Source organism: Gavia stellata, chromosome 11 (assembly GCF_030936135.1).
Source record: "Gavia stellata isolate bGavSte3 chromosome 11, bGavSte3.hap2, whole genome shotgun sequence".
Taxonomy (NCBI): domain Eukaryota; kingdom Metazoa; phylum Chordata; class Aves; order Gaviiformes; family Gaviidae; genus Gavia; species Gavia stellata.
Genome location: NC_082604.1, coordinates 3,259,996 through 3,286,900, shown reverse-complemented (window position 1 = coordinate 3,286,900; position 26,905 = coordinate 3,259,996). Strand labels below are relative to the sequence as shown.

Here is a 26,905-nt window from a genome sequence, read left to right as displayed (position 1 = left end):
AGAGTTCTAGTATTGTGAAGTGGAAAGGGGCAATGAATGGTCGAAACTGGTAATGAGAAATATTTAACCTCTGTGGGTTTTTCTTTTCCCTCTATTATCTGAGTGACTGATGGTAAATGAAGTCTGCTGTTGACTATTTTTGTATCTGATGGTTTATTTTCTCAGTTTCTTTGTTAAATAATGTAAAAAAAGGAAAAAATCCTTAATAGCTGGGGATTGATTTTTCTTGATAAAGGATGGACAATATTGCAGGGTTGCCAGTTCTGATGAATCATTCACACCCAGGATTCAATACAGTGATAAAAAATATGAAGAACTGCACCTTTGGGGGATTTCTAGATTCACCATACACGCTTTCCTATGAGGAAAAGGGAGCAGCCAGTTGCTTTCATGACATGGAAGAGGGAGAAGAAACCTCATCATGGAAGATCTACCCCTTTTATGGAAAGGAGACCACAAGTCCTTCCTGTCTAATTTGTCTATGCAACACCATTTTTAGCTTGTTACATCTTTTATAAAGCAGTTTTTGGCAAGATCGTGTCCAAAGCTAGAAAATACTAGGATCTACTCAAGTTCTGATCTCCAGTTTGCCTTCCAGTGTTGGTACCTGTTCAACTTGGTCTGTTTCAGTGGGAAACCATTTGGATACGCAGCACAAACATGAGATGGAGTTGGCTCTTTTGCAGGTGGGGGTTTATTTCTTAGAGAAGGGTTGCTGAATATGCAACATGCTACCACCTTGTTGTCCTGATGCTACCTTCCGTTTTAAACAGTCTGATGAGGCGATTGATGACTTAGGTTCAAATGGGCCTTCAAGCTTCACGCTTGTGTTTTGAGCTTTTTTCTTTATTTTTCCTTGGCGTCTTTCTTACCTGAAGTTAGTATTTCTGGAATAATCTTGTCCCTAATCCCTCAGTGCTCAGTAGCAACTCCTTTCTTGCCTTCCTTTGTCTGAAAACTTTCGTTGGTAGAAGTGCAGCTTCTGTGGCTCGCATCTCCTCTTTCTGTTGCCTTGGGATTAGGACTTTGTTACACTAATGAAAATGTCTTTGGTGGCTCTGACCCAGGCAGTGTATGTAAGGGTGCAGGTGAAAAGCCAAGTTGATTTAACAGGTCTCTTCTTCTGACAGAGGGTTATCTCACAGAACCACCCCTCTATGCTTCTGATATACCCTACTACCACTTCTTGTTCGTGTGACTGCACAGAAAACTGCTTCAGCTCAATAATCACAGAAAAACTAACTTTCACAAAAAAGCAACTATTGTTCTGTTGAGTTAAAAAAACGGACAGGTGAGCACAGACATAGGAGAGAGCAAGACTGCCCCATAGTAGTAGAGAAATGTGTGTACGTCTGCACCTTGCAGTGCTGAAAGGCTGCTGTTGGTGACGATGTGATGAATCTCCACCAGTGGAAGTATTGAAAAACAAGCAAGACAGTAACTTCAAATGATTTAATGATTGATGATCCCTGCCTTGGAGCAAGGTCAGTGACTAGAGGATCTGTCAAGATTCCTTACAGCTCTCGTTCTGTCATCCTCAGTTCCCACCTAATTGACCTGCTGACTGCAGAAGTTGTAAGGTGTTCAGATCGACTTGTGCTGCACGATGACGGCTGATGGTGTTAATAAGAAGTGCACTAGTTATCAATTATGCACATCTTTTGAAACATTCATGATCTCTGGCATGTTACCAGCCTTCTTTCAAGAACTCAGACAGTACATTTGGACGTAGTATTACTAGGGCTGTCATGCACGTTAATGAGGTGTTTTGTCCAAACTTCTTGGACATCCTTACGAGGGCAAGGCACGGTTGTTTCCTGATGCCTTGTTCTGTTCTTGGCTGCACTTCGCATTGGGATTTTCTGTGTCATGTGCTCCATCGAGTAAGGATCTGTGCCCAAACCTAGTGGTTTGTGCGCTTAGGTGAAGGAGCTTCGTCTGTGATGTTGGTATTTTTAAAGGCTTCCTTTGCTCTAGAGTGGTGAAAGAGGTGGAGAGCGGAGGCCCTGATAAGCCTGTGGTTGTCTTTGCTTTTTTCTTCAAGGCAAGTCAGGATTCGGGGCCTGTTTACAGAATTATACGTCTCTTTTTACGAGGAATAACTCGCACCATGAGGGTTATGTATAACTGAAACAAGGCATTCTTCTAACGCAGCTATGAAGTACATGTGCGTCAAGGCAAATATTTGCAGTCAGCAGAATTGTATTAAAGCTGGTTTTGTTTAAAAGCTGTGCAGCCCTCTATCTCTGAAGTGCCTTTTCTATTAGCAAAAAGGAAGTTGTTAATACAGGCTGTACTTCTAATGACACCTTTTAAATTGTGTATTTTTATTACAATTTTAAGTTTCAGGTTTAAAAACGTCATGTAAAAGGTAGCTTTATGATATCTCATGGTATTTGTTCCTAAGGAGCTGTAAGAGTCAAATCTGTAAAAAAAGTGTTCAAAAGTGTATTCTTGGCATCCTCTTTATGTGCAGATACTGAGTGTTTGGTGGTGATATCAAACGGAGTGGGAATATAGTGTAGCCATTTTGTATACAATGGAGAATTTCAAAACGCGGGTGAATGGGAAGTCAAAACATAGTTTTTGTTTTAAGGTTGCTTAGCATCCTCAGACAAAAACCTTTTCAAATCGGTTTGTCTAAATGAACAGTAGTTTTTCAGATGATGATCATAGGCTGTCTGATTCACTGATGTTTGAACACAGAAAAAATATTTCCACACAGGAATTTCTGGAAGACTTAAAATAAAGTTTGCGTGTTGGTGCTTTATGAAGGTAAATGGAATGAACAGTTCAACGATGAACTTATTCATAAGACATCAGTCTTGAGCAAAGTGGTAAGATGGTTGAAGCAAGACTGGATGAAGATGCTGCTTTATATAATGCCTGTTAACACATTCCTTGTAAAACAAAAAGCTTGTATCATCTCAAAAATAGTCTTAACTTTGATGAAGGCAACTGACCTAATCCTGCAACATATTTGAGCCTGTGTCACACTTAAACACAATACTAAACTGAATCAGTGTAATTCACTCTGTAAGTTAAAAAGCTTTGAGTGTTGTTAGTGTAAATTTACATCTGTCGGGCTTCAGGGGTTGTGTGTTGATCCCACATATTCTAGCATAATTGGCTGCAAAGAAAGGATATATTTATTTTTTGCTAAATGGCTTGTGGAGTGGTCTTAGGGGGGAAAAATGGAATAAATTTAGCTCAGACAGACTGCTAATGCACTTGGATGTGAGCTTTTTTACCTAGTAACAAAAAGGAGAGGCCATACTGTAGCAACTTGAATATCCTTCAAATTACGCTAAAAGTGCGTGCATGTGAACAACTTCGGAGAGCTGGTAGCACCTTGGGGTAAGAACTAGGAAGAGGGTTAGCAGAGTGTTATATGCTTAATGCAAGTATTCATGTTATAAAAAGGTGAATCAGACTGCACTGGCTCAATGTAGAGTAGCAAGAGTTATCTTCAAATGAAACTGATAACTAAAGAGAAAAGTGAAACTGATAACTAAAGAGAAAAGTGAGCAAAAACTTCATCGTAGTCCTTCTTTACTCTTACATGAAAAATGTTGTGGGTTTTTTTTTTTTTAATTTGGACCTCTTACAGCTCAGTAGGTACTATAATGCTCCAACACTGGGTTTAGTTAAGCGAACAAAAATCAGATTGGATGCAAGGTATGTGATGTTTATAGAACAAACCATAGAATATTAATGTAAGTGAAGATGTCTAAGCATTACAATAAATTACTAGAGCTGTAAGCTGAGACTCATTTTGTTCCTAAAGGGAAAGCTTTCTTTGCAGCTTACTTCCCTACTGCTTGCAGCACTATAATACTCTAGAAGTAGGAGGGTGTTTTTCTCTGTATTCCACATGTCAGTGGAGTGTTTGTGATACTGTCTGCTTTACAGACGTTTAGGTAGTCGGCGGGGTTTCAATAGTAATAGTTCAAAACTGAGTCCTACCATCACGTTTCTAGACTCGGCTTTTTAAAAAAACTAATAGGTACTATTGCTTCTGAAAATTTTCATAGAAAGCTAATTACCTTTGCTTAGTAGTTTTTTTAATTTGGTAGTAGAGTTAGCCCAGGCCCCTTGTTTCCAACTTTTGGAGATTTTGAATTAACTTGTCGCTTGCAGAAGTAAAACTATGACATAGCAGTTTGGGATACATTTCTTTGACTAATAGTCATAAAAATAATTCATATTTTTGAATCCTCGTGTGTACGAATCCGTAACTATTTAATTTGTCACTTCAGATATTTTACAGAAATTATTCTGTGTGCTTTTAGAATGATACTTAATTCTTGCTTTGGAAAATTCTGTGATTGCTTCCTGTTACGCTGTTTGAAAAGTAATGTTTAAAATGCATTAAAAGGAGCAGTTTTTTAAAAATTTGCATGTTGTCCTATCTTGTTTGATCTATTCTCATACTTTAAGTCAGTTCAGAGTTTGGGGTTGATGCTCACTGGGACTTCTTCCGTGTTCAGAGGTCAACCTCTACGCATGCATTAACTTTTTATTCAATATTCTGTAAGCCAACAGTAAATATTACACTTCAGTAGTACCTTCATCTGTATATTCATCGCGTATGTTTCCATGGTATAGTTTTCAGGCCTTCTTGCAATGGAATGGAAGACAAACATCTTCCAAGGTAGAATAAGAAATCATAATCATTCCAGCAAATAGTGCATTCATCTGTTTTGCAAGGGGACTAGTAATAAATATTCAGATAACAATGATTGAATTAAAGCTCTTATTTATTCATCTACTTTGATAAAAGGTATCTTAAGATTCATGGTACTATAGCTTGAACGGTTACCCTGAGCTCTTTTTTTCCACGTGCCTGCTTATTAGGCTTGAGGAGGGCTGAAAATGTTCTTTTACTAACAGCTGAGTTTCATCTCCTTCCCAGGTATTTTAAGAACTTCAGAGATTTTTGTGACAACTTGTAAGTGGGATGGAATGTCAAAGAGTAAATTTCTGTTATTTTTAGCTAACTGTGAGGTCTGTGTTCAGACCGGATTGATGAGGTCTAAATCGTGCAAGTCTGTCTTATAATGCACAACTCTGAGGCACCACACCATCTCAATAATCTTGAAAAGAAAGGAGAATCTGAACTGTTTCTCTTCCTTGCTAAGGCACTGTAGTTACCATTTGTTCAGCAGCTACTTTCCTTGAAAGCTTTCTGCTTTATCTAGAATATTGTGTGGTTTTCCTAGATTAATCCCTACCAGTTGTTCAAAATACATCATGCCTCCAGCTGACCTTATTTTTGGTTTCTAGGAATAGTTGTTCATGGAGTTCATTGAAGCATCTCCCTGGATGGATTTACTGTCTGAACTCATTTAGATAAGAGTGCCTGGATACCATTACTGACATCTGAGAAAGTGGCTTTAATCAGTTAATTGCTCGTAGAAGTGCAGGAACAAATGGAAGAAATTGTATTCTATGTAAACTTTAGAGGAAAATATCTTAGGAAAGCCTTTTAGAAGCTTGAAAAAGTCCAAATGTTGCATTTTAAACTACTTGGCATCAAACCTTGGATTAATGTTCATGAAGATGTTCCAAGATCTTCCCATTAGCTTTATTTCATTTCCTGTCTCATTGTAATGAGCTGTACTGCGGAATCACAGGCTGAAGAGTGAGTCACCTTTTTGCTGTTTTAGAATATCTGCTCTGTGTTTTTGGTTTCTCCTGCAGCTCTCAGGCTCTACAGAAGTGAGTTATGGTGGTTCTAGCAGAGCCTTGTTCCAGCATTTCTTCAGGTTTGGTAGAAGTCGAATGGCTGGCTGATAAGGGATCAGGCTGGAGATAAGGGATCCAGGTTAAGCAGGGACACAGTGTTCTTAAAAAAATGTGGACTGTGAACAAGTACCTTAGTACATTTTTTTTAATTTCCAAAATTCGAATTATGACCTTCACTTGTATCCCCTGCATGTACATGCCATTTTTCTACCTTTTTATTTTTTTAATATTAATACATGGGAGGAATGTATTACAAACATCTTTGCTGAATTTGTCTGTGCTAGACCCTGGAAACAACAAAACAGTCCAGGATGTACGTTAGCGTGCTATCCCTGTGTTTCTAATGACAATAGAAGGATGTGGTCTTAGTCCTTAGTGTTTAACAGTAGTTTATTAATGCACAATTTCAACTTTGTCAGTTGTATGGGTTCTCCTCACTTGAAACTTTTCGTAATTTTATAGTTTGTCATTTAACTACTTAATTTTGAATGTTACTTGGTGTCAGTTCTCTCTCTTAAAGAAAGAAACAGAAAATGTTATAATATGGATGTCTAGCTCTGTGGAAAACCTAATCTGAAACAAAAGCGTTTTTTAAAGATCTAGAAAAGGATATTATTAATATTTCAAAAACTTACTGTATGTGAAATCTGAACTTAAATTTTCATCTTCACTAATTATAAAGCTTAGTTAAGGATTTCTATTTTAAACACAGGCTATAGATTATAGTCAGCGTGTTTCATTTCTACTCTAACATTAACGTAGCTGTAACATCTGTTCCAAGTGCAGAGTGTTAATGGGAAAGAAAATAGCAATTATTTTCTCTGGAAGAGAGCAACCTTCTGAATTTAGAGTGCTTTTGGATTTTGTAAAAATCCCTTTTTAAAAAAAAAAAAAGTGTTTTAGGACATGACATTGAGGTGCTGGAGCGTGTCCAGAGAAGGGCGACGAAGCTGGTGAGGGGTCTGGAGCACAAGTCTGATGAGGAGCGGCTGAGGGAGCTGGGGTTGTTCAGTCTGGAGAAGAGGAGGCTGAGGGGAGACCTCATCGCTCTCTACAATGACCTGAAAGGGGGTTGCAGAGAGGTGGATGTTGGTCTCTTCTCCCAAGAAACAAGCGACAGGACAAGAGGAAATGGCTTCAAGTTGCACCAGGGGAGGTTCAGATTGGATATTAGGAAAAACCTCTTCACCGAAAGGGTTGTCAGACATTGGAACAGGCTGCCCAGGGAGGTGGTGGAGTCACCATCCCTGGAGGTTTTTAAAAGACGTGTGGATGAGGCACTTAGGGACATGGTTTAGTGGTGGACTCAGCAGGGTTAGGTTAACGGTTGGACTCAATGATCTTAAAGGTCTTTTCCAACCTAAATAATTCTATGATTCAATTCTATGATTGAACATTTCTGGAAACAAGGAACAGATTGTTTATTGAAGTCCTTAATAATCAGAGAAGGCTATTGGTGTTATCTGTAAGGGAAAGGTGCATCTCAGAGCGCTGGTTTTCACGACTTCATAGTGAAAATGGAAGGAAATACTCTTGCATTTCTAAATTGATGTCTAGGTTATTGAAAGCTATTTTAAAAAAAAGTGACACTGGCATTTTTTAATTAATAATTAGATTCATATTTACCAACACCTACATCAGAGGAGTCTCCTAGTATTCCCCAGACAACTCCATGCCTGAAAAGCTTGTTGAATGGTTTGCTAAGCTGGTTAGAAAATAATCAGTGGAAGGATTAGTTTAGTCTTGATTCTTGGGTTTGGTGTTTTTTCTTGGTTGGGGGGGAGGGGCTTGGGGATCTTAAATCATCTCATCTAAGAATAGGTATTTTTCTGTAACAGTACTCCTTCAGATAATTCTGAAATGAAGCTTAGCATATCTCCAAGTTAGTAGTGGTGAGTAATAGAGTGTAAGTGAGATGGCCAGTTGTCTTTGCCCCAGCACTCTGAAACATATTTCCCAGCTTAGTCCGTAAAAACTAGCCCGACCTAAAGCATGCTGCCAAAACACTTGTCTTGGGGTATGGTTGAGGATTTAGGGAAAATGGAGCCTTTTATTCCTACTTCTGAAGTTGTTTTATGTTGCTTGATGGTGTGTGTGTTCTGTACATGCTGAATTAAACTACGTGAGTCAGATCTATTTATGATGCAGCAACATAAAACTGCTTACTGCAGCGTAGGTACGGGTCAGCCTGGCAATGTCCTTAGTTATCATTACTGAAGGGTTCTTACACTTACACGTTTGAAGGAGCACACTGAGAAAGTGTAATGAAAACAGTAGGAATCAAGTGCCTTAAGTCTTACTAAAATTACTATATCATATACTGTATCATTTAAAATGTTTATTAAAAGTTACTTTTTACAATTTATTTATACCTGAAGCTAATAAATCGTTTTGGTAACAGGCTTAAAACTTTTTACTCCTTGTGCCGAGATGCAAGATTGTATGTATGTTACTGCTGATTTCTGTTCTTGTCTGGTCTGGGTGGTTGTCAGTATGTTTTCTAAATTGCCAACTCTTTTTAAAGTCAAATCTTTCAGCTTGCTTTTTAAATACCGGGGAGGGGTGGGTGGGGAGAGTTTAAATTTTGCTGTGAAATAAAGTGATACAGATTATAGAAGATATATAACTGTTCTAGCAGTGGAATTACAAATAGAACATGTTGAAAATTGTTCTGCAACGTTAGCTTACAAAATCTATGTGTCTAAGTTAGAAGGGTTGAGAAAAGTCAAGTCTTTGGTGTTAAAATAAAACAGCCATACAGGTTACTGCAATAAATAAATTCATCTTCTGATCTGCTCACGGTAATTCCTGACAAATTATTTTCTACAGGAGGGGATTTTTCTTGGCAATTAGTGAATGTCAGTCAGAGTTAGAATGGTAGATGAGATTGCACTTCCCATATAGCATCCGGAAAAAACTTAACATCTTTTCAAGGATGAAATTTAGCCAGGATCACTGAGTGCATTTGTACATGACCAAAGAGGCTTTTGCTTCCTGTCTATCCTTACCTGATCTAGAAGGCAGAGAACAAAACCAGCTGTCTATAAAGAAGTAATAGTAATGCAAGGTTATTCTGTCCCATTCAGATCGGAAGTGGAATGCTTTTTTTTCCTTTGTGATGATTTTGCATAACATTGACTATGTATTTTGCTGCTTTTGTAGTCTTTCAGAAACAGCACTAGTCCTTACCTTGAACATAGCGCAGCTGATACTTCAAAGAATACAGTACCAGAACGTGTAGCTTTAGAAACATGTAATTTAATTGCCTTAAGTATAATTTTTGTTCCTTTTCCAGAAGCTGATAATACAGGTATGGTTAATTTGAGTTTGCACAAATGATGTGTGAGAGACGCTTTTGTGGAACAACTGATAATCTGAGCCTTTTTTACATACCTTGCTCTGTCAATATTAAAGGGGCCTACAGTAAAATGAAGAACAAACAGCAGATCGGCTCCACAGAGCCATGTGTGCCTTCTGGGCCAAAGCGCCTCAGGACCGTTAGCTGGTTGCTGTAAGAAATGAGAAGAATTATACAAGTTAAAAGATAATATGTATGCAATACCAAATTGATGTAAACTAGTCAGGAATAGATTTATACAAGGATTTAGGAGAGGTTTCTAAACATCAGAAATAAACAGCCTTTCCAATAAAACACATAAGCGGGGACAAAGAACCTGGATGCTTTTGTTTGATAAGTTTGTGGAAGGAGTAGATTAAAAAAACCAGCACTGATTCTGGAAATCTATGCCATTCTGTATTTGTGCCAGCCTAATCCTTTGAATCCAAAGGAAGTTGAAAGGAGAAAAGGTATCTGTGCTTTTGGGGTTGCTTGCATCTCTCACGTTAAGTTTGTGCCACATTTCAACTGTTTTGTTTGTGTTCAGGAAGAAATTATATTTCATCTCCTTAGTACGTGTTCGTGTTTTGGAGCTTTTTTCCACCATGAGATTAGCTACTTCTCAAAAAGGGTACCCGTGTGCTGTGAGTGATTCCAGCATAGCTCCACTTTCTGGCTGCTGTCGAACCTGCGTTTAGAGCAAAGCAGATTCCTAGCAGATTCGCAATCAGAAAATTTTTCATCCAAATAAATTGTTAGGGAATACTGAGGGTGTTATTTTGCTGTTCTCCAAGAGCTTGGTAAATTGTCTGCTGCCTGGGATAGTCTGAATTTTTATGTAATGAATGTGCTGCTTATAGGTATTGAAGAGACCTTTGATCTCATAGCTTTCTTCCAGTGACATGCCGTAGTTACGTCTGTTGGCCTTTTACTTTAGGTTTCAAATGTAGGGGATTCTAGGAAGCAATTTCTTCAAAGCCTTATGTAAGTGGGAAGGGTTTGGAGTGTGTCACTGCCTGTCGTGGGGCTGCTTGCACTTCCCTTGGTGACCTTTTTCAGTCCCATGTACCTAAATTGCATTTAGCTGGTGTGTTTCCACTTATTTTTTCCCTTGCCTTTGATTTAGGAAGTCAGTTTTTGGGGCATTTTGTTCAGGGATCTGTTTACCTGAGTAAGTACTTCTGTCCCCTAGAGCAGTGGGGTAGATGCTGCCTTTTGGCTCCTTTTTGCTCCTAGAGAAGGCTTCAGTATATTGCCTGGCTTTAGGAGAGACCTTTTCAAATTAGACAGAGTAGCGTGTTACTAAATTGAGAATATTTCTATCTTAGCTCAGTGAATCCAGAAAAGTGATTGTGTATGTTGCATATACAGAGAGAATTGTATCTCAGTGTCCGAGTCATCTTACCTGTTACAGTTTTGCTCAGACTTGTATGTAATGTGGGAGCCCTTAGTTAAACCATTTTCATTTTAAGCTTATAAACCATGTGAATCCTAAAGTGATTATCTTCTGCGCTAATGCGAGGTGGGAATCTGGTTGCTGTCTGGGCTCTTTGTATGACTCAAGTTCAGACTGAAAGTGTTCAGTGACCTCTGCTGTGATTCAGGTGCTACTGATATAATCTAAAATATGTTCAAAGGGGCTTCTAGGTATCTTGATGCTGTATAAAGAATCCAGATTGATTGAGACCCAAGGTATGCATTGGTAAGATGTTTTAGGCTTGAAGTGATCCTGTTCAGCTACAAATCAGCTGCCTTCCTGCATATAAAACTTCTCTGGGCTTTCTTTACCTTCATATATGATCATTTCTCAGTGTTCAAAACTCAGATTATTCTCAGGCCCCATGCTTGTGCTTAGTGATGGAATTATTTTGCAACCGTGACCCAGAAGAAATCACTGCCAAAGATAACAACCATCATGATAGCTGTAATCATGTCCCTAGCTGTTAGGGGAGATCCATAAGGTTCCCTTTCCCATTGAGGTCAAACTGCAGACTCGTTTTCTTTAACTGAAATTTGGAGTCTTCCTGGTATCCTGAAAGACCTCATCCTGGATATCAGTGCTGTGACACTAAATTTTTAGAAAAATCAGTGTGATATCTTCTACTATAACAGCAAGTAAAACCTGTGTAGGAACACACAGTGTAAAAAAGTTCTTATGAATAAAGTGTTCATCTCAGTCTTTGGTTCAGTCTTCATCTTTCTATTAAGGACTTCATCTTCTTTACAGAGCAGGATTCAGATTTTTTTTTTTTACTAGACTTAAAAGTTCTCTTCCGTCTGAATTTTCCTCTAAAAATTATTCTGTTTTCAGGTTGCTGTATTTACTTCAGCAAGAAACCTCCAGCACAGAGCTGAGAACAGAATGTGCAGTGGTCCTCGGAAGCCTTGCAATGGGTACAGAGAATAATGTCAAATCCCTACTAGACTGCCATATTATCCCAGCCTTATTGCAAGGTACTTTTTTCCCTTAATGGATCTATGTTAGTAAATGTTCCTAAAGTACTCAAATAAGCAAAGATGATGAAACTGAATAGTAATTTTTGTCTATATTTATAGGATTACTGTCGCCAGATTTGAAGTTTATTGAAGCTTGCTTGCGATGTCTCCGTACTATTTTCATCAGTCCTGTAACTCCAGAGGATCTACTATACACAGTAAGTTGTAAGCAGATTATTATGTCCTTTTAAAACCTATAGAGCCGGTGGGAGCTAAAGGCCTTGTTGTTTGCAGTGGTAATGAGGACTTGTTTGACCAACAATGTTAGCGTTTCTCACCTACGTTTAAGACATCTGGCTCACCTAACATTTATAGCAATATTTGATGAGATGGTTGACAAGGTAGCACACTGATAAAGAATAAACCTAAAATTTTCAGGCTTGTGTGCAATCTTAAGCACTAAAAACTGTCTCTAGATGGTATTTACAGATACCGTTATCACAGCTATATTGGCAAAAGTTAGTTTCTGAAACTTAATATTTGATCCGACGCTGTCCTCCCACTCCAGGTGTGAGAGTGCTTGCTTAGTTTTTGCACTTCGTGTGGAAGAGATTCACCTCCAAAATTTCTCTGCTTTTAGTTAATATACATGTGACTTACATTTAACTGACAGGAGGATAGAAAATGTCCTCCAGCATTTCGATGATCTTGAGTTCAGCTTGGAGCATGTGAGCGATAAGGCTGTTGGTGCTGACCTTGTTAAGGTGACTGGGCAAAGCCATTGGTGTGGAGCCCTGTCCGAAGGTAGTGCTGTCTCTTAGCAGCTTAGACGTGAAAGGCCTTGCGCAAACTCAGTCACTATCTCTTACTAGGAAGGAGGGGAAAGAAGGGTTTGTACTCTTCCCTTCTCCTTTGTCCCAGTGTAAGGGATGAGGCAAGCCATGGCATGAAAACTGTACTGTACCAGCAATCTCTTTTTGCTAGGAAAAGGGTAGCACTGCACCAGTCTGCTGGCGGGAGGTCACCGAGCAGGTCCAACTTCTGAGGGTAAGCGGGAGCCCGCAGTGCTAACCACTCTGGTCCCACCGCTCAAAGGGATGACTGTCACTTGCTGAGGAAGACTTGACACTTAGAGTAGGGCACAGCTCGCCTCTGATTTCGTACTTTCTCTACAGTTTTGGAGTCTCCGTTATTACTAGAGACAATTTCTGTGTGTTAATAGTCCTCAGCAGATTTTCTTCACGATTTTTGTCTAGTTGTAATGCAGTGCTGTAATGATGTCTGTTTTGTTCTCTATTCCTTTTCTAATGATTTCCTGCATTTTCATTCCAGAAGTAGGTATGCAAACTTGTTGTTTTTGATGGACTCAATTTTACTGTACACCTATTCTGAATTTCATCTGCTAGTTAGTCCATCTCATGAAATCTTCCTGCAGCTCTTCACAGCTTACCCTTGTATTTAGTAAGTGTAGATAATCAGTCAGCTTTGTCCTCCACTGTTCACTTCCTTTTTTTCCAGTTGTTTTTTGATTACTCAGCAAGGAAACTCTCAATGCACATTGTATGTGTGACCACTGAAGGCACCTCTCCTGAGTGATCGAAGAGTTTCCTTTTTGTGTCTCTGTTCCTTCCTTTGGCTCCACTTCATGCTCCCGCATTCCCCCAAGTCAGCCTCTAAGAGTTCATAATTGCAGGGGCATCTGCTTCCTGCTCTCAGCATCCAAAGTCAGGGCTTAAGATGATCGTCTCCAATAACAATCCATACTTCCTCCTGTGGATCAGTGCTCAATAGAGACTATTAATTGCTCCCTGTTTGGAGGAGAGATTTGGTATCTTGAAGGGAGAGGAAGTGGAAGAGTATGTACAGAAATGTGAAAGAACCAGTGTTAGCATTTAAATTACCACTAACATTGTGGGAACAATATGCTTAAGATACTGTGTTTTCTGTTTCATCCTTTGCTTTCTCTGCTGCACAACAGTGACATCAGAACTCTGCTACCCCATTTCTTATTCAGGCAAATGTGATGTCCCTTAATTGACCATAGCTACAGGAAACTATCATCTGGTGAGGGTGTTCTTGTTCTTTAGTTTCAACTGTAATACCCATTTTCCAATCTCCCATTCCAGCTGGACACCTGAAAATTAAATATGTTATGACTGTGCTTAAGGTCCTGTTTCTGCAAATCAGCTTCCTTTTTTGGTTCTCTTGTGGGAATTCCCAAAGCCATGCTTTGAAAAGTAATGAATGCAGATCCTTTGAAAAGAAAAGATGTTTTTCCTATCTCTTGCAAGGTATAGCTACAATCCCCACTGCTTCAAGCTGTTTCACAGGGCAGCAGCTGAGAAGTTGTCTTTGCAATTAAAGAAGTCATTATGGGCCTAATCAACACTTTGGGGCAGACACTCTGCTTTTCCTGCATTGAGATAACAGGAAGAACTTAAAGTTCTTGTTTAGCCACCCTGCTTCTGATCGCAACAGCTCCAGGGAGACTGTCAATGGCTTTTCATTCTGGTCCAGCGGTTCTGGAGAAGACTTCTGAAAAGTTGATTCCTGAGTTGTATCTAAGATAGAAACGTTCCCAGAATTGCTTTGCAGTTTGACTGCATGGAGGATGTGGGGTCTCAAATCTTGGCCAGGACTATTTCCAAGACAAAATATTATGACTTAGTCAATGTCTCCAAGGATGTTACAGTCACTCTAGAGGTTTCAGAGGACGTCTCAGTTAAGATCCAGGATACACAAGTGCTTTAAAGAGAGCTGCTTAAAATATTTCTTTCTATTTGTAATAGGTTCGGGAGAGAATAAACATAAAATCTCATTTAGAAAAAACAAAACCAAGTCATCCACAGTAACCTGAATATTTCTCCCAGCAGAAATGCTAGGTGTCAGAAACTACATCTTTTCTCTTGAACCCTTCCTTATAGACAGGAGCTTGAAGGATAAACTACTGGCAGTTTTGAGCAATTATGTTCAGTTCCAAAGACGAAATAGTTCTTCAGAGGTGGAAACATGTGGGCTGTTTCCTGTAGGAACTTAGGACCTGTACTGAGAAAATGTGAAGACCCATCTATATGTGTGTTGAGCTGAATGAACATTGAGCTCTCAAAAAGGCCAGGCTTTTAGTGTCTGACTCTGAGATCTTACAGCAAGTTTGCTGCAGAACAGTAAGCTGTATCCGGACCTGCTGTGTCAGGTAAATGCATCTTGTGGAGAATTCCTTCACTGGAAGGGTGCAGGCTTTGGTACTGAGACTGATTTAGTGACAGTCCTGCAAATGGAAATGAGGAATGACATGGAGTCCCAGGGTGAGAGATCTGTTGAGATGCAGATATATGTGCAGACTTATTTTTTTAAAATTGTAAGATTATATTTAGAGGCGTTTTGTACATCTGAACTAGTCAGCTCAATGTAGCTAGGTGTGTTTTGGGTTGCTGAATAGATTCAAGCACTAAGTCAAATCCAGTTTCACTGATAGCCTGTTGCTTCAGCTCTTGCTGTTCTATTTAAAGCAAAAAGAATGGATTCGGTGGCAGAAAACCTTTCCAGCCCACAAAGGCATTCTGCATGTTTCCTTATAGATGTTCTCAGTTGCGATCCCATTTTCCTTCCTCAGTGGGACCCAGATACAATTTTACTGAGAAATTGCTAGCAGTGGCAACTGTGCTGGCCTTGAAGGAAGAGGCAGGTAGCAGGTACGTTCTCTGCTGTGAATGAGCCTGTCCTTACAGGAAGCTTGGAGAATGAAGGCACTGCAGCAGGACGAGTTTCTTCCTGCTATTGCGACAATGAGGAAGGAAGTTTCAGAAATCTCACTTTTTCCAGCTTATGTGAGCCAGTAATGTTAAGTGAAAGACATTCCTTGTTACTGTTCAGGTTTGAGATGGAAAACCTAGTGTCACCTGGTGATCGACCAGGCTTGATGAAGGGGAGGAGGAACACTTGAGAGGACAAGGCTAGCAGGACAGAGCAGGACATGTTACACTGATTAATAACCAGGTATTTAACGGGCAACGAAACCACACTGCAAAGCGTACACGTGTTCCACCGTGGCTCAGTGATACGCAGTTACTAAAGGAGGAATCTAGGTCACCTTCTAATGCCTTACTCCTTTCGTTCCTCCTAACGGTTTGTGATGGCTGAGCCCATGCAGCAAGGCTAAATGTTCTCTAATCTGAACCGTTTCCTAAAAATGAGAATTGCAAAATGATGAATTCTGGCTTAGAGAGCTTGAATTTAAGTTATTTGGATGAATAGAAGAATTTCAGTTCTCTGACTTGGAAAAAAAGACTAATAATCCTCTGTTACAAAGAAATGTTTTAAGAATATATCTTGCAAATTCTGTTTCAATGTTAAAAAGGAATATGAAGAAAGTAGGTATGTATTGGGATGCAAGCAGATAAATGCAAATCTGTTAATTCTCTTTTTCTGAATTCTGTTTGGATGGGGAGTAATTTTGTTACAATACATGTGATGTATAGATACTTCTCATAAGTTGCCTGGAACTAGTCTTTGTTAGCAGGCAACATTTTAATGGATCTGTGAATCTCATTATTTTGACAGCAAATTATGAATGTAGACGCAATGTCACTTGCTAGAGTTGCTGGAAAGATCCTTTGTTACTTGGATATTAATACGAAAAAAAGTGGAATTATGTAGCCTCATATTGACACATAATTACTATTCGCAATTAGTTGGAAGTCAGTAATGTCCACACATCTTTTTACTTTCTAGATTCTTTTCTGATAAACATACCAAAATTATTGTAGAAGTTGGATATATTTTAGCAGAATCAAGGGGCAAAATTAACATCATTTTCTCACAAGCATTAAGGAAGCAGTCTTGCAACTTCCCAAGAGTTTTTAACCTTTTCATGCCCACAAGATTTCTGATTTGATGGAAGAAAATGAGAAAGCGTATAAAAGGTATCCCCAAAGAATCGCTTCTCAAACTTATCCTTTTATAGTCCAGAATATCTAATAATACAGTTCTTTATGCATTGGTAGAATTTCAGGGAACCCTTACTCTGTTGATTGCAAGGATTCGTTAACCCTTATATCATGCGTACAACATCATCGCTGGGGTCACAGTGATGCCAGAAAGGCTCTGTCAGAATGTTTGGTATCGGAACAGCTCAGTCTCATAAATTCTAAATTAAAATGCTTTTCATCATCCAGTATGAACACCTTCCTATCCAGGAGTTTACCACTGGGCCATGATGCCACGCTGGTCAGTAAAATGTGATCTTATGCAAATCACTGTGTGCCATTCTATTCCCATTTCTATAACTCTATAGTAGAGCTTCCAAACAGTTAGAGGCTCAATTTCTGTCCACTTATATCTTTACCAAAACTCTCCAATCTATCAGACTGCAACCAAAAATACTCCTGTGATCAATTCTGTTGACGTTTTAGGTGAAACTGAACTATTGCATGGCGATGTCACTGGCTAGGATGTGAAGAAACAGTTTGTCAGTTCCTTCCCTGGTGTTAGATACAGGTAGAGAGATGTTATGCATTCATCTGTGTTGAATAAAAGAGTTTAACTGAGTAATTATTTTATTCAAAGATGAAAGCAATAAAATTTTATTCATAGTTTGGGAGAGAAAAGCAAGGATATGGGAAGGTATGTTCTAGTAGAATCTGTGAAAGATAGCATCGGAAATCTTCACTTCTCTAGCTTCAGGTTGATTTCCAGTGGCTCCTGATACAAAGCTCGCCTTCTTGCACTTTTTATAGATTTCAAGTGCTTTCTTAGTTAATGAAGAATAATCTAAATGTTATTCTTGGGGATTTTCACTGAAATCTGATTTTCATAAGCAATTCCACCGGCTCAAGTTTAAAAACAAAACAAGACGCAAAAACTTCCTACCAGCTTGAGGGAAGGAGGGAAAGTCCGATAACCTTTTATAGGGTCACTTCAGAGTTGGCAGCATTATTCAGTATCCAGATGTGCATTGGTCATGTGATAAAGGCGGTGAATCACGAGTGAGAGTTGTATTCACTGCCTGACAAAAAAATGCAGATCTGTGCCTGCCAATATCTCACTGTGGACAAGACAGCTGCACAGAGCAGTCTGTAAGAATTACCCGATTGATGCGAGGGTCAAATATGGTTGCAAGCTAGTCACATATGAACTAGCAAATAAATTAGTTGCTACTCTTCTGGCTTTCTTTTTCTCCCTAAGAACCTGAATGGTTACTGACATCTATAAATTCTTACCTAGAATTTCCTGGTTAGCTGAGAGAAAACCAAATTTAAGGTAAGGACAAGATACAGTTATAAAGCAATATATAATAGTGGGTGCTAATAAATTAGAACCCCACTTTTTGGGGGAAGAGACCAAAACAGGACAAATATGTTTTCTTCCCCCCACCCCCCCAATCTAGGTTTTCTGCTGGCTGATATCCCCAAAGTTTGCAATGTTCTGTGGTTTTCTAGATCGTAGAGACAGAAGAACGTATGTTACTAACATTAGGGAACACTGTGTCTACGCTTCTTTAATAGTGGCAGTTTGAATCCTTTTCAGCTCATGGGGATCTCCTCGGGCTAAGAATTACTGAGGTGGTGCAGATTTTTTTTTTACTCGGCTCACTCTGCATATATTTCTTTAGTTGTGAATTCTTGTACCTCTTATCTTTGGCGAAAGCAGTATCTCTATCGATTTAATTAGACTTTAACTTTTAGACCAACATTTACACCTTCTAGTCGCAATTTTTGAAATAAGTCAGATTACCTAGTCAGTGATTTCCCTGCAGGAGATTTCAGGTCTTGCATCTTTCATTTTAAAGTTGTGGGGTTTTTTTTAAGCTTATTCTTCTGAATCCTGAAGTACCTGTTTTCTCTTCCCCCTGCCCTCCTGACTTCTTGGCTGTTTTGTCTAAGGTGCACTTTATCACTGATAAGCCTCTTAGCATATATATGTTTTTGTATGTTGTGTTGAACACTAATATGGCTTAATATCTTCAGCTTCCTAAGATTTACAGAAAATGACAAGAATCTGTTTTAATGGGTCAAATGTGTTAAACCACAAAGGAATCCTGGGTATATTGTCAGTTTGTTTTGCTTTAACTCAAAGAAGGAGAGACTTAGAAGTTTCGGGGACCTGCTACGACTTTCTAAGATTGTAACATGTTTTTCTTGAGAACAAGGTTGGCCTTTTAGCTGCTTCTGTTTGGTTTCTCCTGGTAATTTGCTGCTCTGCTTGACATGTGCCCAAAACCCAATACTCGCTTAGTTTACACACCACTGCAGGCTTACCTCTGTCAGGGGGAATCAAGAGACACTTCATTATGGTTATGACCATTAGAGCTCTTACAACATACTTGTGGATTTAATGCCCACCGTTGCCCTGCAACCAAACCAGTTCCTTGCAGGCCTTTGGGTTCTGAAGTCGCAGAGAAGTTGATGTGTTTGTATATATGCCATGTGTAAAGGCAGAAAATCAGCTGGACCTACTGTGGACCAGACCCTAAGAATATTGCTTAGAATAGTTTGTCCCTTGCTTTTCCTATGCATATAAGTGTGCAATCAGCATGGATGTATGGCTGGTGTACCTGGAAGAACTCCAGTTTCAAGTAACATCCTCTCTATAGGATGCTGAAATGGCGAATGAGGCTGTTGCACATTGATCCTTTCCAGTTATTGAGAAACAAGCAGTAGAAACAGAAGATGGGTTTATTCTCAGTGTGTTTCTTGGCTCTCTTATGCTGTTGTTCTCTGTTGAGAACAAGAAGGCTGGATTGTTGGCAGCAAAGCTTTCTAAAATAAGTCTGCTAAAAAGAATTCAGGGTGGACTCTGTACATTGTTCAGTCTGGCACCTTGTTCCTCCCTGCTCTTTTCTACTCGGAGCTGAAATGAAGAGGTAAGTAAATCACACTTGTAGTAAGAAAATACTAAGACAACTCCTGGAGTTAATTGCTTTCAGTGACCATGTTTGCGGTCGGTATGGGTTTTTTCCCCGTTCTTTCATTGTTTTCTCACAAAGTAAAGATTCTGGAGACCAGTCCCAGAAGCTTTAGACCTAACTTGCATTGACCTTTTATTTTTTCCATGAGGATTTGGCTCAGAACTGTCACTTGTGCCTTGAAGTCTCTCCTGTACTACTTTAATGGTCTTGTCCTGTGTTCATACAAGTTTCAGTGGAAGGGAGAAGCCTGAATGCAGAATCAGGAGTACTCTTTTAAGTAAGAAACTGTGAAGAAACTATGCTGAAATACAGTGTTAATACTTTGTTCTTTTCTGACTTGTTTCCAGGATGCTACAGTTATCTCCCACCTCATGGCACTGCTCAGTAGGTCTCGATATACACAAGAATACATATGTCAGATCTTCTCACATTGCTGCAAAGTAAGAAAGAGAATACATGTTCTTTATGCAACTTTTTGTGTTTCTGGTGTATGAGAAGCTGTGTAAGATGATACTGCCTTTTGTGGCAGAAACATGAGGACAGTAATGACTGACCTGTTACTGCTCTGGATTTGCTGACAGATTTATTGGGGTTGATATATGTTTTTCTACAGTAAACCAAAATATGCAAATAAGCGCTTTTTTATAGGGTGTGTATCTATATTTATACCTTTAGCTACTAAATGAAGCCAACAGTCTAGGAGAATACCAATCCTCACTATTATCAGAATACATTTTGGAAGGCTTTTTTATTTTTTCCGCTGGAAGTCTCAAGACAATGTGAGCATCTCTCTGCAGAGGTCTTGCATCTGCTTTCAAGACAGCTGTTTTAAACCCAGAGAATATTTTCTAAGAGGTACTGGAGGTTGAGAGGAGGAAAAATGCTCTTCTCAGTTGAGCTCTAGCAGTTAACAGGTTTATCCAGATACATGTTCATTCCTGCTATATAATGCAATTCTCTTGATATAGGAAAGCTAATTTAAAAACAGTAGCAACTCCACCCCAAACACAGAGGTTTTTGTCTTTCCCTCCCTCTCTCTGCAAGTTTCCATGCACCACTGGTTTTTGTATTATTATTGTGGTTTTTTGGGTTTTTTTGTATAACCCATAGGTTATACAGTAACTGTATCAAAATAATTCAGTGTAGGAAACCAGATTTGCAGAGCAAGTTTCCCTTTTGGAACCAGTTTAAAACTAAAAGATCATAGATCGTATTTATCTCCCAGACTAACAAATGAAAAAGTTCCAAAATGTATGAATTTGTAAGTATTTGCCTCGAAAAATATCTTTCTAGCTTATCACTTACAATGAGTCTTCTGGAATTCTGAATTATTCCTTTGTTAAAAATGTATTTTTCTCTACCTTGGCTGTTATTTATGTACATTCATCCAATTTCATTTCTTCTGTTAAGTGAACCTGAGGGCTGAAAACTGTAGAGTTAGCGTGATATAAAAAGATAATTCAGCTGCTAGTATTTATAGAATTGTTTAAAGAAACCATTAAGACAAAATCCTACACTGGACTGTGAAAGTTCAGCTCTATAGCTAATATTGGAAAAAGAATGTGATATTTTAAGAAGAAAAATGCACCAGGGAGGCATCTTAAGCTTAAGTGGCCCTTGAAAGTCTTCTTAATAGGCTGAGTAGCTTGAACGGGTGAAAAATTGGGCCATGTTAGCTTACGAAAAAAATAACACCGGACTGATTAGAGAGTGGTATAGAAGTCGGTTTATACAATCCGGGGGTTAGCTCTGTAGCAATATAAACCCTGTTGGCTGTGTGAGAACTGCTGAGTAATGTCAGGTAATTAATCCAACTTGAAAACAGTTATTGTAATCTTTTTCTAAATGAGCTACTTCCTTGTAGCTCCATTAACTCCTGGTGGCTTACATATCAAATATATTGTTAACAAAGCAAATGCAGGGTCACTTAACAGGAGGAGCGTAAGGCAGGTCTTACGAACTCGCTATACTGTTTTGAATGCCTCCTCCACCCCCCAAATCTCTCTCAAACAAATTTTAGAGTGAATGTTTTGAAAAATCCAAGTTTTTGGAAAGAAAAAGTTGATTGCGTGAACAGATAAACGTGAATGCACGAGAAAAGGAGGGTGGTGGGTATGAGTATTAGGAAATAATTGCATTTACAGAATAAACGTTAGCTGCATAACAAAGAAAAATATTTGAGGTTGAGTGAACAGATCATCACAAATGTTAAATGGATCAAGAACTCATTTCTCTCTTGCCCAGGCAAATGCAGCTGTTCAGCAAAAATCTAAAATGCCCCCTTCTTTCTTTTTTGTTTAGTTCATGGGTTTCAGGTCTGATTATCAAGGTCAATTACTGTATTTTCAGACGTAACAAAATACATCTAGTACAGTGAAGCAGAATTTGCAGGGGATTTTTTGATTTATATGGATAAGCAAAGTACGTTCTTATAATTTAAAAAAAAAATTAAATAGTGAAAGTTTCAGTATTGACTACATTTTTAATGAAGACTCCATCTTCCCCCCAAGAGGCCATGAGTGATAGAACCTTTCTAATTTTTTCCTGAAGAAGTTACTATAAGCTGTCGTATTTAGGTAAGGCTTAGCCTATATTATAAAAGGCATTGATGCTTTTATTTCTCTTTTTCCTCATCTTAGTAGATGTATTCATTAAACTAATAGTGACATCATAGCGCCTACCCTCCTTGTTCCTGCATACTGTTCTCCGCTTAGATCTTGTGCATCCATTTTTTTTCTTCCTTGCCAGAGTCTTGTTTGATTGGGCTTCTCCGGTTTCTTTCTCGCCTGCTCAAATTTCCCTGGAAAAGCTCAGACTTGTTCCCTTGAGCTAGGAAATCCTTAATCCAGGTTCCTAGCATATTGCTGCTGTTTTCTGCTTTTACTGCTTACTTCTACTGCTTCTCACTGCATTTTTAGAGTTAATTTTAACTGATGGAAAACATTGACCCTGGAGAAGAGCCATCCTAAGTAAGGGAAGTGTTGATTTACAGGGGGAGCAGATGCCGTTCTTAACATAGGGAGCCAGGATTTTATCAACATGTAAGCAAATAAGTAAACTGAAATCAGGTTGATGTACATGGTATGCTAAAATGCAAGTCAAAATTTAGTTTTTAAGGTCCTCTCTATCTCAGTTGAGTTGGTTGCAGAGAAAGTGATGTGATGTAAGCTTTCCTATTTTAATGGTCAAATTGAAAAGATAAGCTGTGCATTTGGAAACACATGGTTGTATGAATAATTTGAGGAGATAGTTCTGGATCTTATATTTGAATGTGGTGACATCTCTGCATAAGTAATAATTTCACCACCAGCTGAAAATTAAAATCTTGTGTCTGGGAAAGGTCTGTAATCAAGGCAGCTTCCTCCCAAGCCCATTCTGAGAGTGTTTTCTTATGTGATCTTAGGCCTGGTGCTGGATCCCTGAACCAAGGTACATATGCATTTAGATACCTGCTTTTAAAATTTCATTATGGAATGAATTGTTACATTGTCCTATCCTGCTGCTTTCTGGAAAATTGACATTTTATGATGGAAAATCATGCAAAAAGTGTGATTTCTATTCCTGAAGTATTATGTCGTTCAATCATATTTGGAGAAAAAGATCACTCTTAAGAGGACTGGCTCCTGGAACTCTTATCGGTATACCCAAAGAGAAACAAAGCAGAAGGCCTTGCTATTGAATTAGTGCCTGAGCTGCTTGGAAATGATGCATTATATTCTCAAGTTTTCACACTTAGATTTGAAGCTGTCCCTATTTATGGGTTAGCGCTTAACCTGAGCGTGCATTAAACAAGCTGGATTGGTGTGTGCAAACACAATGTGTACAGATCAGACGTTTTCATGCGCATCTAGTTACGCAACTAAGAATACACCCAGGTGTCACCTCTGTACAGGCGTTTGTCCTGTTTGCACAGAATTTACCTCTGCATCTCATTGAAAAATGACTAATACTTGTGAATTACTAAAATTATCTAGGTCAATATGATTTCTTTTACTTTAATTTCATTCATTTTTTTTCACATATTTTAATATCTGTTCTTCAGCTTCAACACTGGCATAGCTGCGGCTTTAAATCATTGCCTCAGCCACTTCTGTGTGCCAATGTAAGTTGTTTTCTTACTTCAACCATGCTGTTTTAATTGCATTTTTTTGTAGAAAGTTCTTGGTGGCAGTAGCAGCTGAAGCATCTCTTAAAGCACCAGATATGTTACATCTAAAAATAATTTTATGCTTTTTTTCTTAGAGGTAAGGGATGGTCTAAAAATGTTCTTTTGAATATAAGAGGAATCTGATTTCAGCTGTATCTCAAATGTGAAAATAAAGCGTCACTCATGCATACTAGGGTGTATAGATGTGCCCACAAACTCAGCTGGGTTTGAACAAAAGATTAAGGAGTGAAGATACTCTCTTCATTTGCAGATTAGTCAAGAAAATGCATCGAGGTATGATTAATGCTGTGACATTCTAAAAGCTGAATTTAAATTGCACATAGCCCGTGCTTAATGCAAAAATGACTAGAGTCATGAATTGACTTCTAAGGAGATGTTTGTAAGTCACAGATCAGATTTCACAAGAGACCGTTGAGGGTTGCAGGCCCCATTGAGATTTCATGTTGTTTTTCCAACCTCATCGAGCCTTGTCATACTGCAGAAGTTCTGAGACCTTTCTACTGCAAAAATCAGTATTTGTGTTTAATTCCAAATGCTTTTTAAATCTTGGAAAAATATTGATGTATCAACCATCTCTGACTTAGATCTTGAAGTCAATAGATGGGTGATGGCTGACCAGATTTATGGCTAAATATGTTTGAAACTAAAATAATCCGTAGGAGGAAAATGTGAATCTGTTCCCAAAGCGCTGTCACATTCTGTCTGGAAACAGTTTCAGAATTAATTCCCGCTCTTCTGAAGTTAAAATTGTTGAAAATGCTTAGTATTACCGGTGAAGAAGACATTAGTAACTGAGGATCTTTTATATGATTTTTAGAGAAAATCAGGAGCTTTCGATTGTTTCCAATATGAAGAATAGAAACCTTAGTACTCTATGTTTCTTCATTTGTGAAAACTAATTTCATTGCCTATTGAAGAAAAGAGTGGAAATCATTACTGGAAAAGGACAAAAGCTATAACAATAAGAATTGGACTTCTTTATTTAAAAAAAAAAAAGTTGGTATGTCAGCTGATTACAAAGTAAATGTTAGTAAATCTACCTTAATATTTAACAATAAGTTGCAGATAGTAGAAACTGCTTACATGTTCTTTTAAAAAAATAAATTGTGTTTTGTGTTTTCCTTTGAAGGGTCCAGATCACCAGACAATCTTATTTAACCATGGAGCTGTTCAGAATATTGCACATCTGTTAGTCTCCACCTCCTACAAAGTAAGAGATGAAAATTATTCCGTGTTTTACGTATATTTATGAAAGGAATCCAAATGAAGATTATGAAAACTGTATCTATGCATGTGAACTGAAACTATATAAATGGGTATAATGTATATTTCTAGAATAACAGTTGTTTTTACTTGTCGTATGGATTTTTATCAAAACGAGACCTATTGTTTGCTCTGTAAAGTTAAAACACCATTAATTAAAACTGATCTGGCTGTCGTTGATCCAAAGGAGAACAGTCACTTGGCAACCCAATAAAAATGGTTTAATATGTTGAACAATAAAGGAGGAAAAGAAATTAAGCCAAAGAGAAGCAAATGTGAGCTGTCCTAAACAGAAGTCATACCTGTGAAAACATGGACATGGAATGTGTGGAGGCTACCAGCTACCTGTGTTTTGTGCTCACTGAATTTCCCTGAGTCTCAGCTCCATTCTCTGTTATGTTTTGGAAGTCCATCCTGGACTACCTGAAAGTACCACCTCTGGGGAAAAGCATCGTACTCTACCTGTAACTTGGTGGCAAGGAGTGTCAACTAGCTCTTTTCAGTCTAAGGCCAAAATTTCAAATCCTGAGCACAGCCTTAGGAGTCTGCTGTAGATTACTTAATGTAATGTTTGAGTGCATAAAATGCTTTCTGAGGCTCTTCTGTGTAGTTTGTTTTTTTGAGGGCTAACAGATGACTGCTGTGCAAATAATTTTGAAATCTGTCTGAAGCCAATCCTATGATCTCTAAGCAGTTGAACTTTCACGGACTTTCTTACGAAGATTTATTCCCCGTCCCCCCGCAAGTATGAATGTCATCATTCTGAAAATAAGAAACACTTCAAAGTATCCGGTTTTATCTTCAGTTATTTTTATTACAATATCTAATACATGCCGTTTTTATTTTATCAAAAGTAGGCTGTTTGCTGGTTGATTGAGACTGGATGAGAAAATTGTGCTTGTCTATTTTGATCTCCTGCTAATGCAGAACGTTCTTGATAAATTATCTTTGAGCAGGAAAACCAGTTTTTAAATGAGAATTTCAAGTGAAGGGCAATTTGGTGCTCTGTTTCAGGGGCTTGTTAATCTCATGTGGGGTGCTTTTTGTTTGGTTTGGGGTTTGGGGGTTGGTTTTTTTTTTTATAAAACTGGTAGGAAGTATGCAGTCTTCAATATTTTGTTTGTGAGATAGATAAACTTCTGTTTTCTGTACTAATTAGTTTTCACCATCATCAGGCAACATTTTGTTCTTTCTCCCATTAGCTGACCTTTTTCACTCTGTATCTTAAGGTCAATTTTCCAAGCTGTGTTTGGCTTGGAACCTTTTCTAATGGCTTTTGAACCTTCCCTAATTTTTTCAAAGAGCTGCTTTAAAATAAAGAAATCGGAGCAAAGTAAAGTTTTCAAGTTGCTTTTTCACCAACAAGATACATGTAGCGTTGCATTAAAAAAAAAAAACATATATATATACACGTAGTCCTACCTTAGTGGAGAGATGTATAAAATATTCTTTATTTTCTTTCTTTGCTGGTTTGGTCAGGCCCTTAAATTCCAGGTGTACATACTGAACTGCTTTTTATTGCTCTTCATACACTTTCCTGTGTTAATACTCCTGGGGTTAACAGCTTCATTGTAGTCTTAGCTGCTTTCTTAGTGTTCTCCAGTAATTAGACATTCTCAGAGTTCTAATGTAACTAATAGGTTCTTGTAGAATACAAGGCATCTCATTCTCATACTTCTCTATCCAGTTTCTTAACATTCAACCAAATTAGAACTTAACAGGAAAAGAGAGCATTTAAAAACTTTGCCTATTTTTCAATACTTGCAGTAAAGGCCAGCAAGGTATCTCAGATGATTTAGTCAATAGGACCACATCAATAAACAGCAGAAACCCTCAAAATGGGATTTCAGTCTCTATGAGAAGTGTTTGTCTAGGTCTGCCAAGAGAATTGCCCATTTTTTTTTTCAGTAAACTCTTTTCTTTTGTTTTTGGGATTGTCCCATAGCCAGCTGATTTCTACGAGTATCCCTCGCATGTGTAACATCATTATAAGTGTGCACCTTCACCCCTGGTGAGATGTCTAACACAAAGGGACTACAGCTTTTAC

General features: G+C 38.4%; 1 protein-coding gene across 4 annotated transcripts in view; it reads left to right on the top strand.

Annotated features, from left to right (window-relative positions):
* ARMC8 (armadillo repeat containing 8) overlaps positions 1-26,905 on the top strand; it is a 79,018-nt gene that overhangs the window by 22,283 nt on the left and 29,830 nt on the right. For 2 of the 4 annotated variants that reach the window (XM_059822975.1, XM_059822973.1), the window contains exons 4-7: positions 11,397-11,539; positions 11,642-11,739; positions 19,775-19,867; positions 24,725-24,805. In XM_059822975.1, coding sequence (XP_059678958.1) covers positions 11,397-11,539; positions 11,642-11,739; positions 19,775-19,867; positions 24,725-24,805 — 415 coding nt within the window. Of the gene's footprint in view, positions 1-11,396; positions 11,540-11,641; positions 11,740-19,774; positions 19,868-23,469; positions 23,530-24,724; positions 24,806-26,905 lie in introns of all 4 variants that reach the window. The other 2 variants (XM_059822972.1, XM_059822974.1) reach the window with 2 other exon arrangements.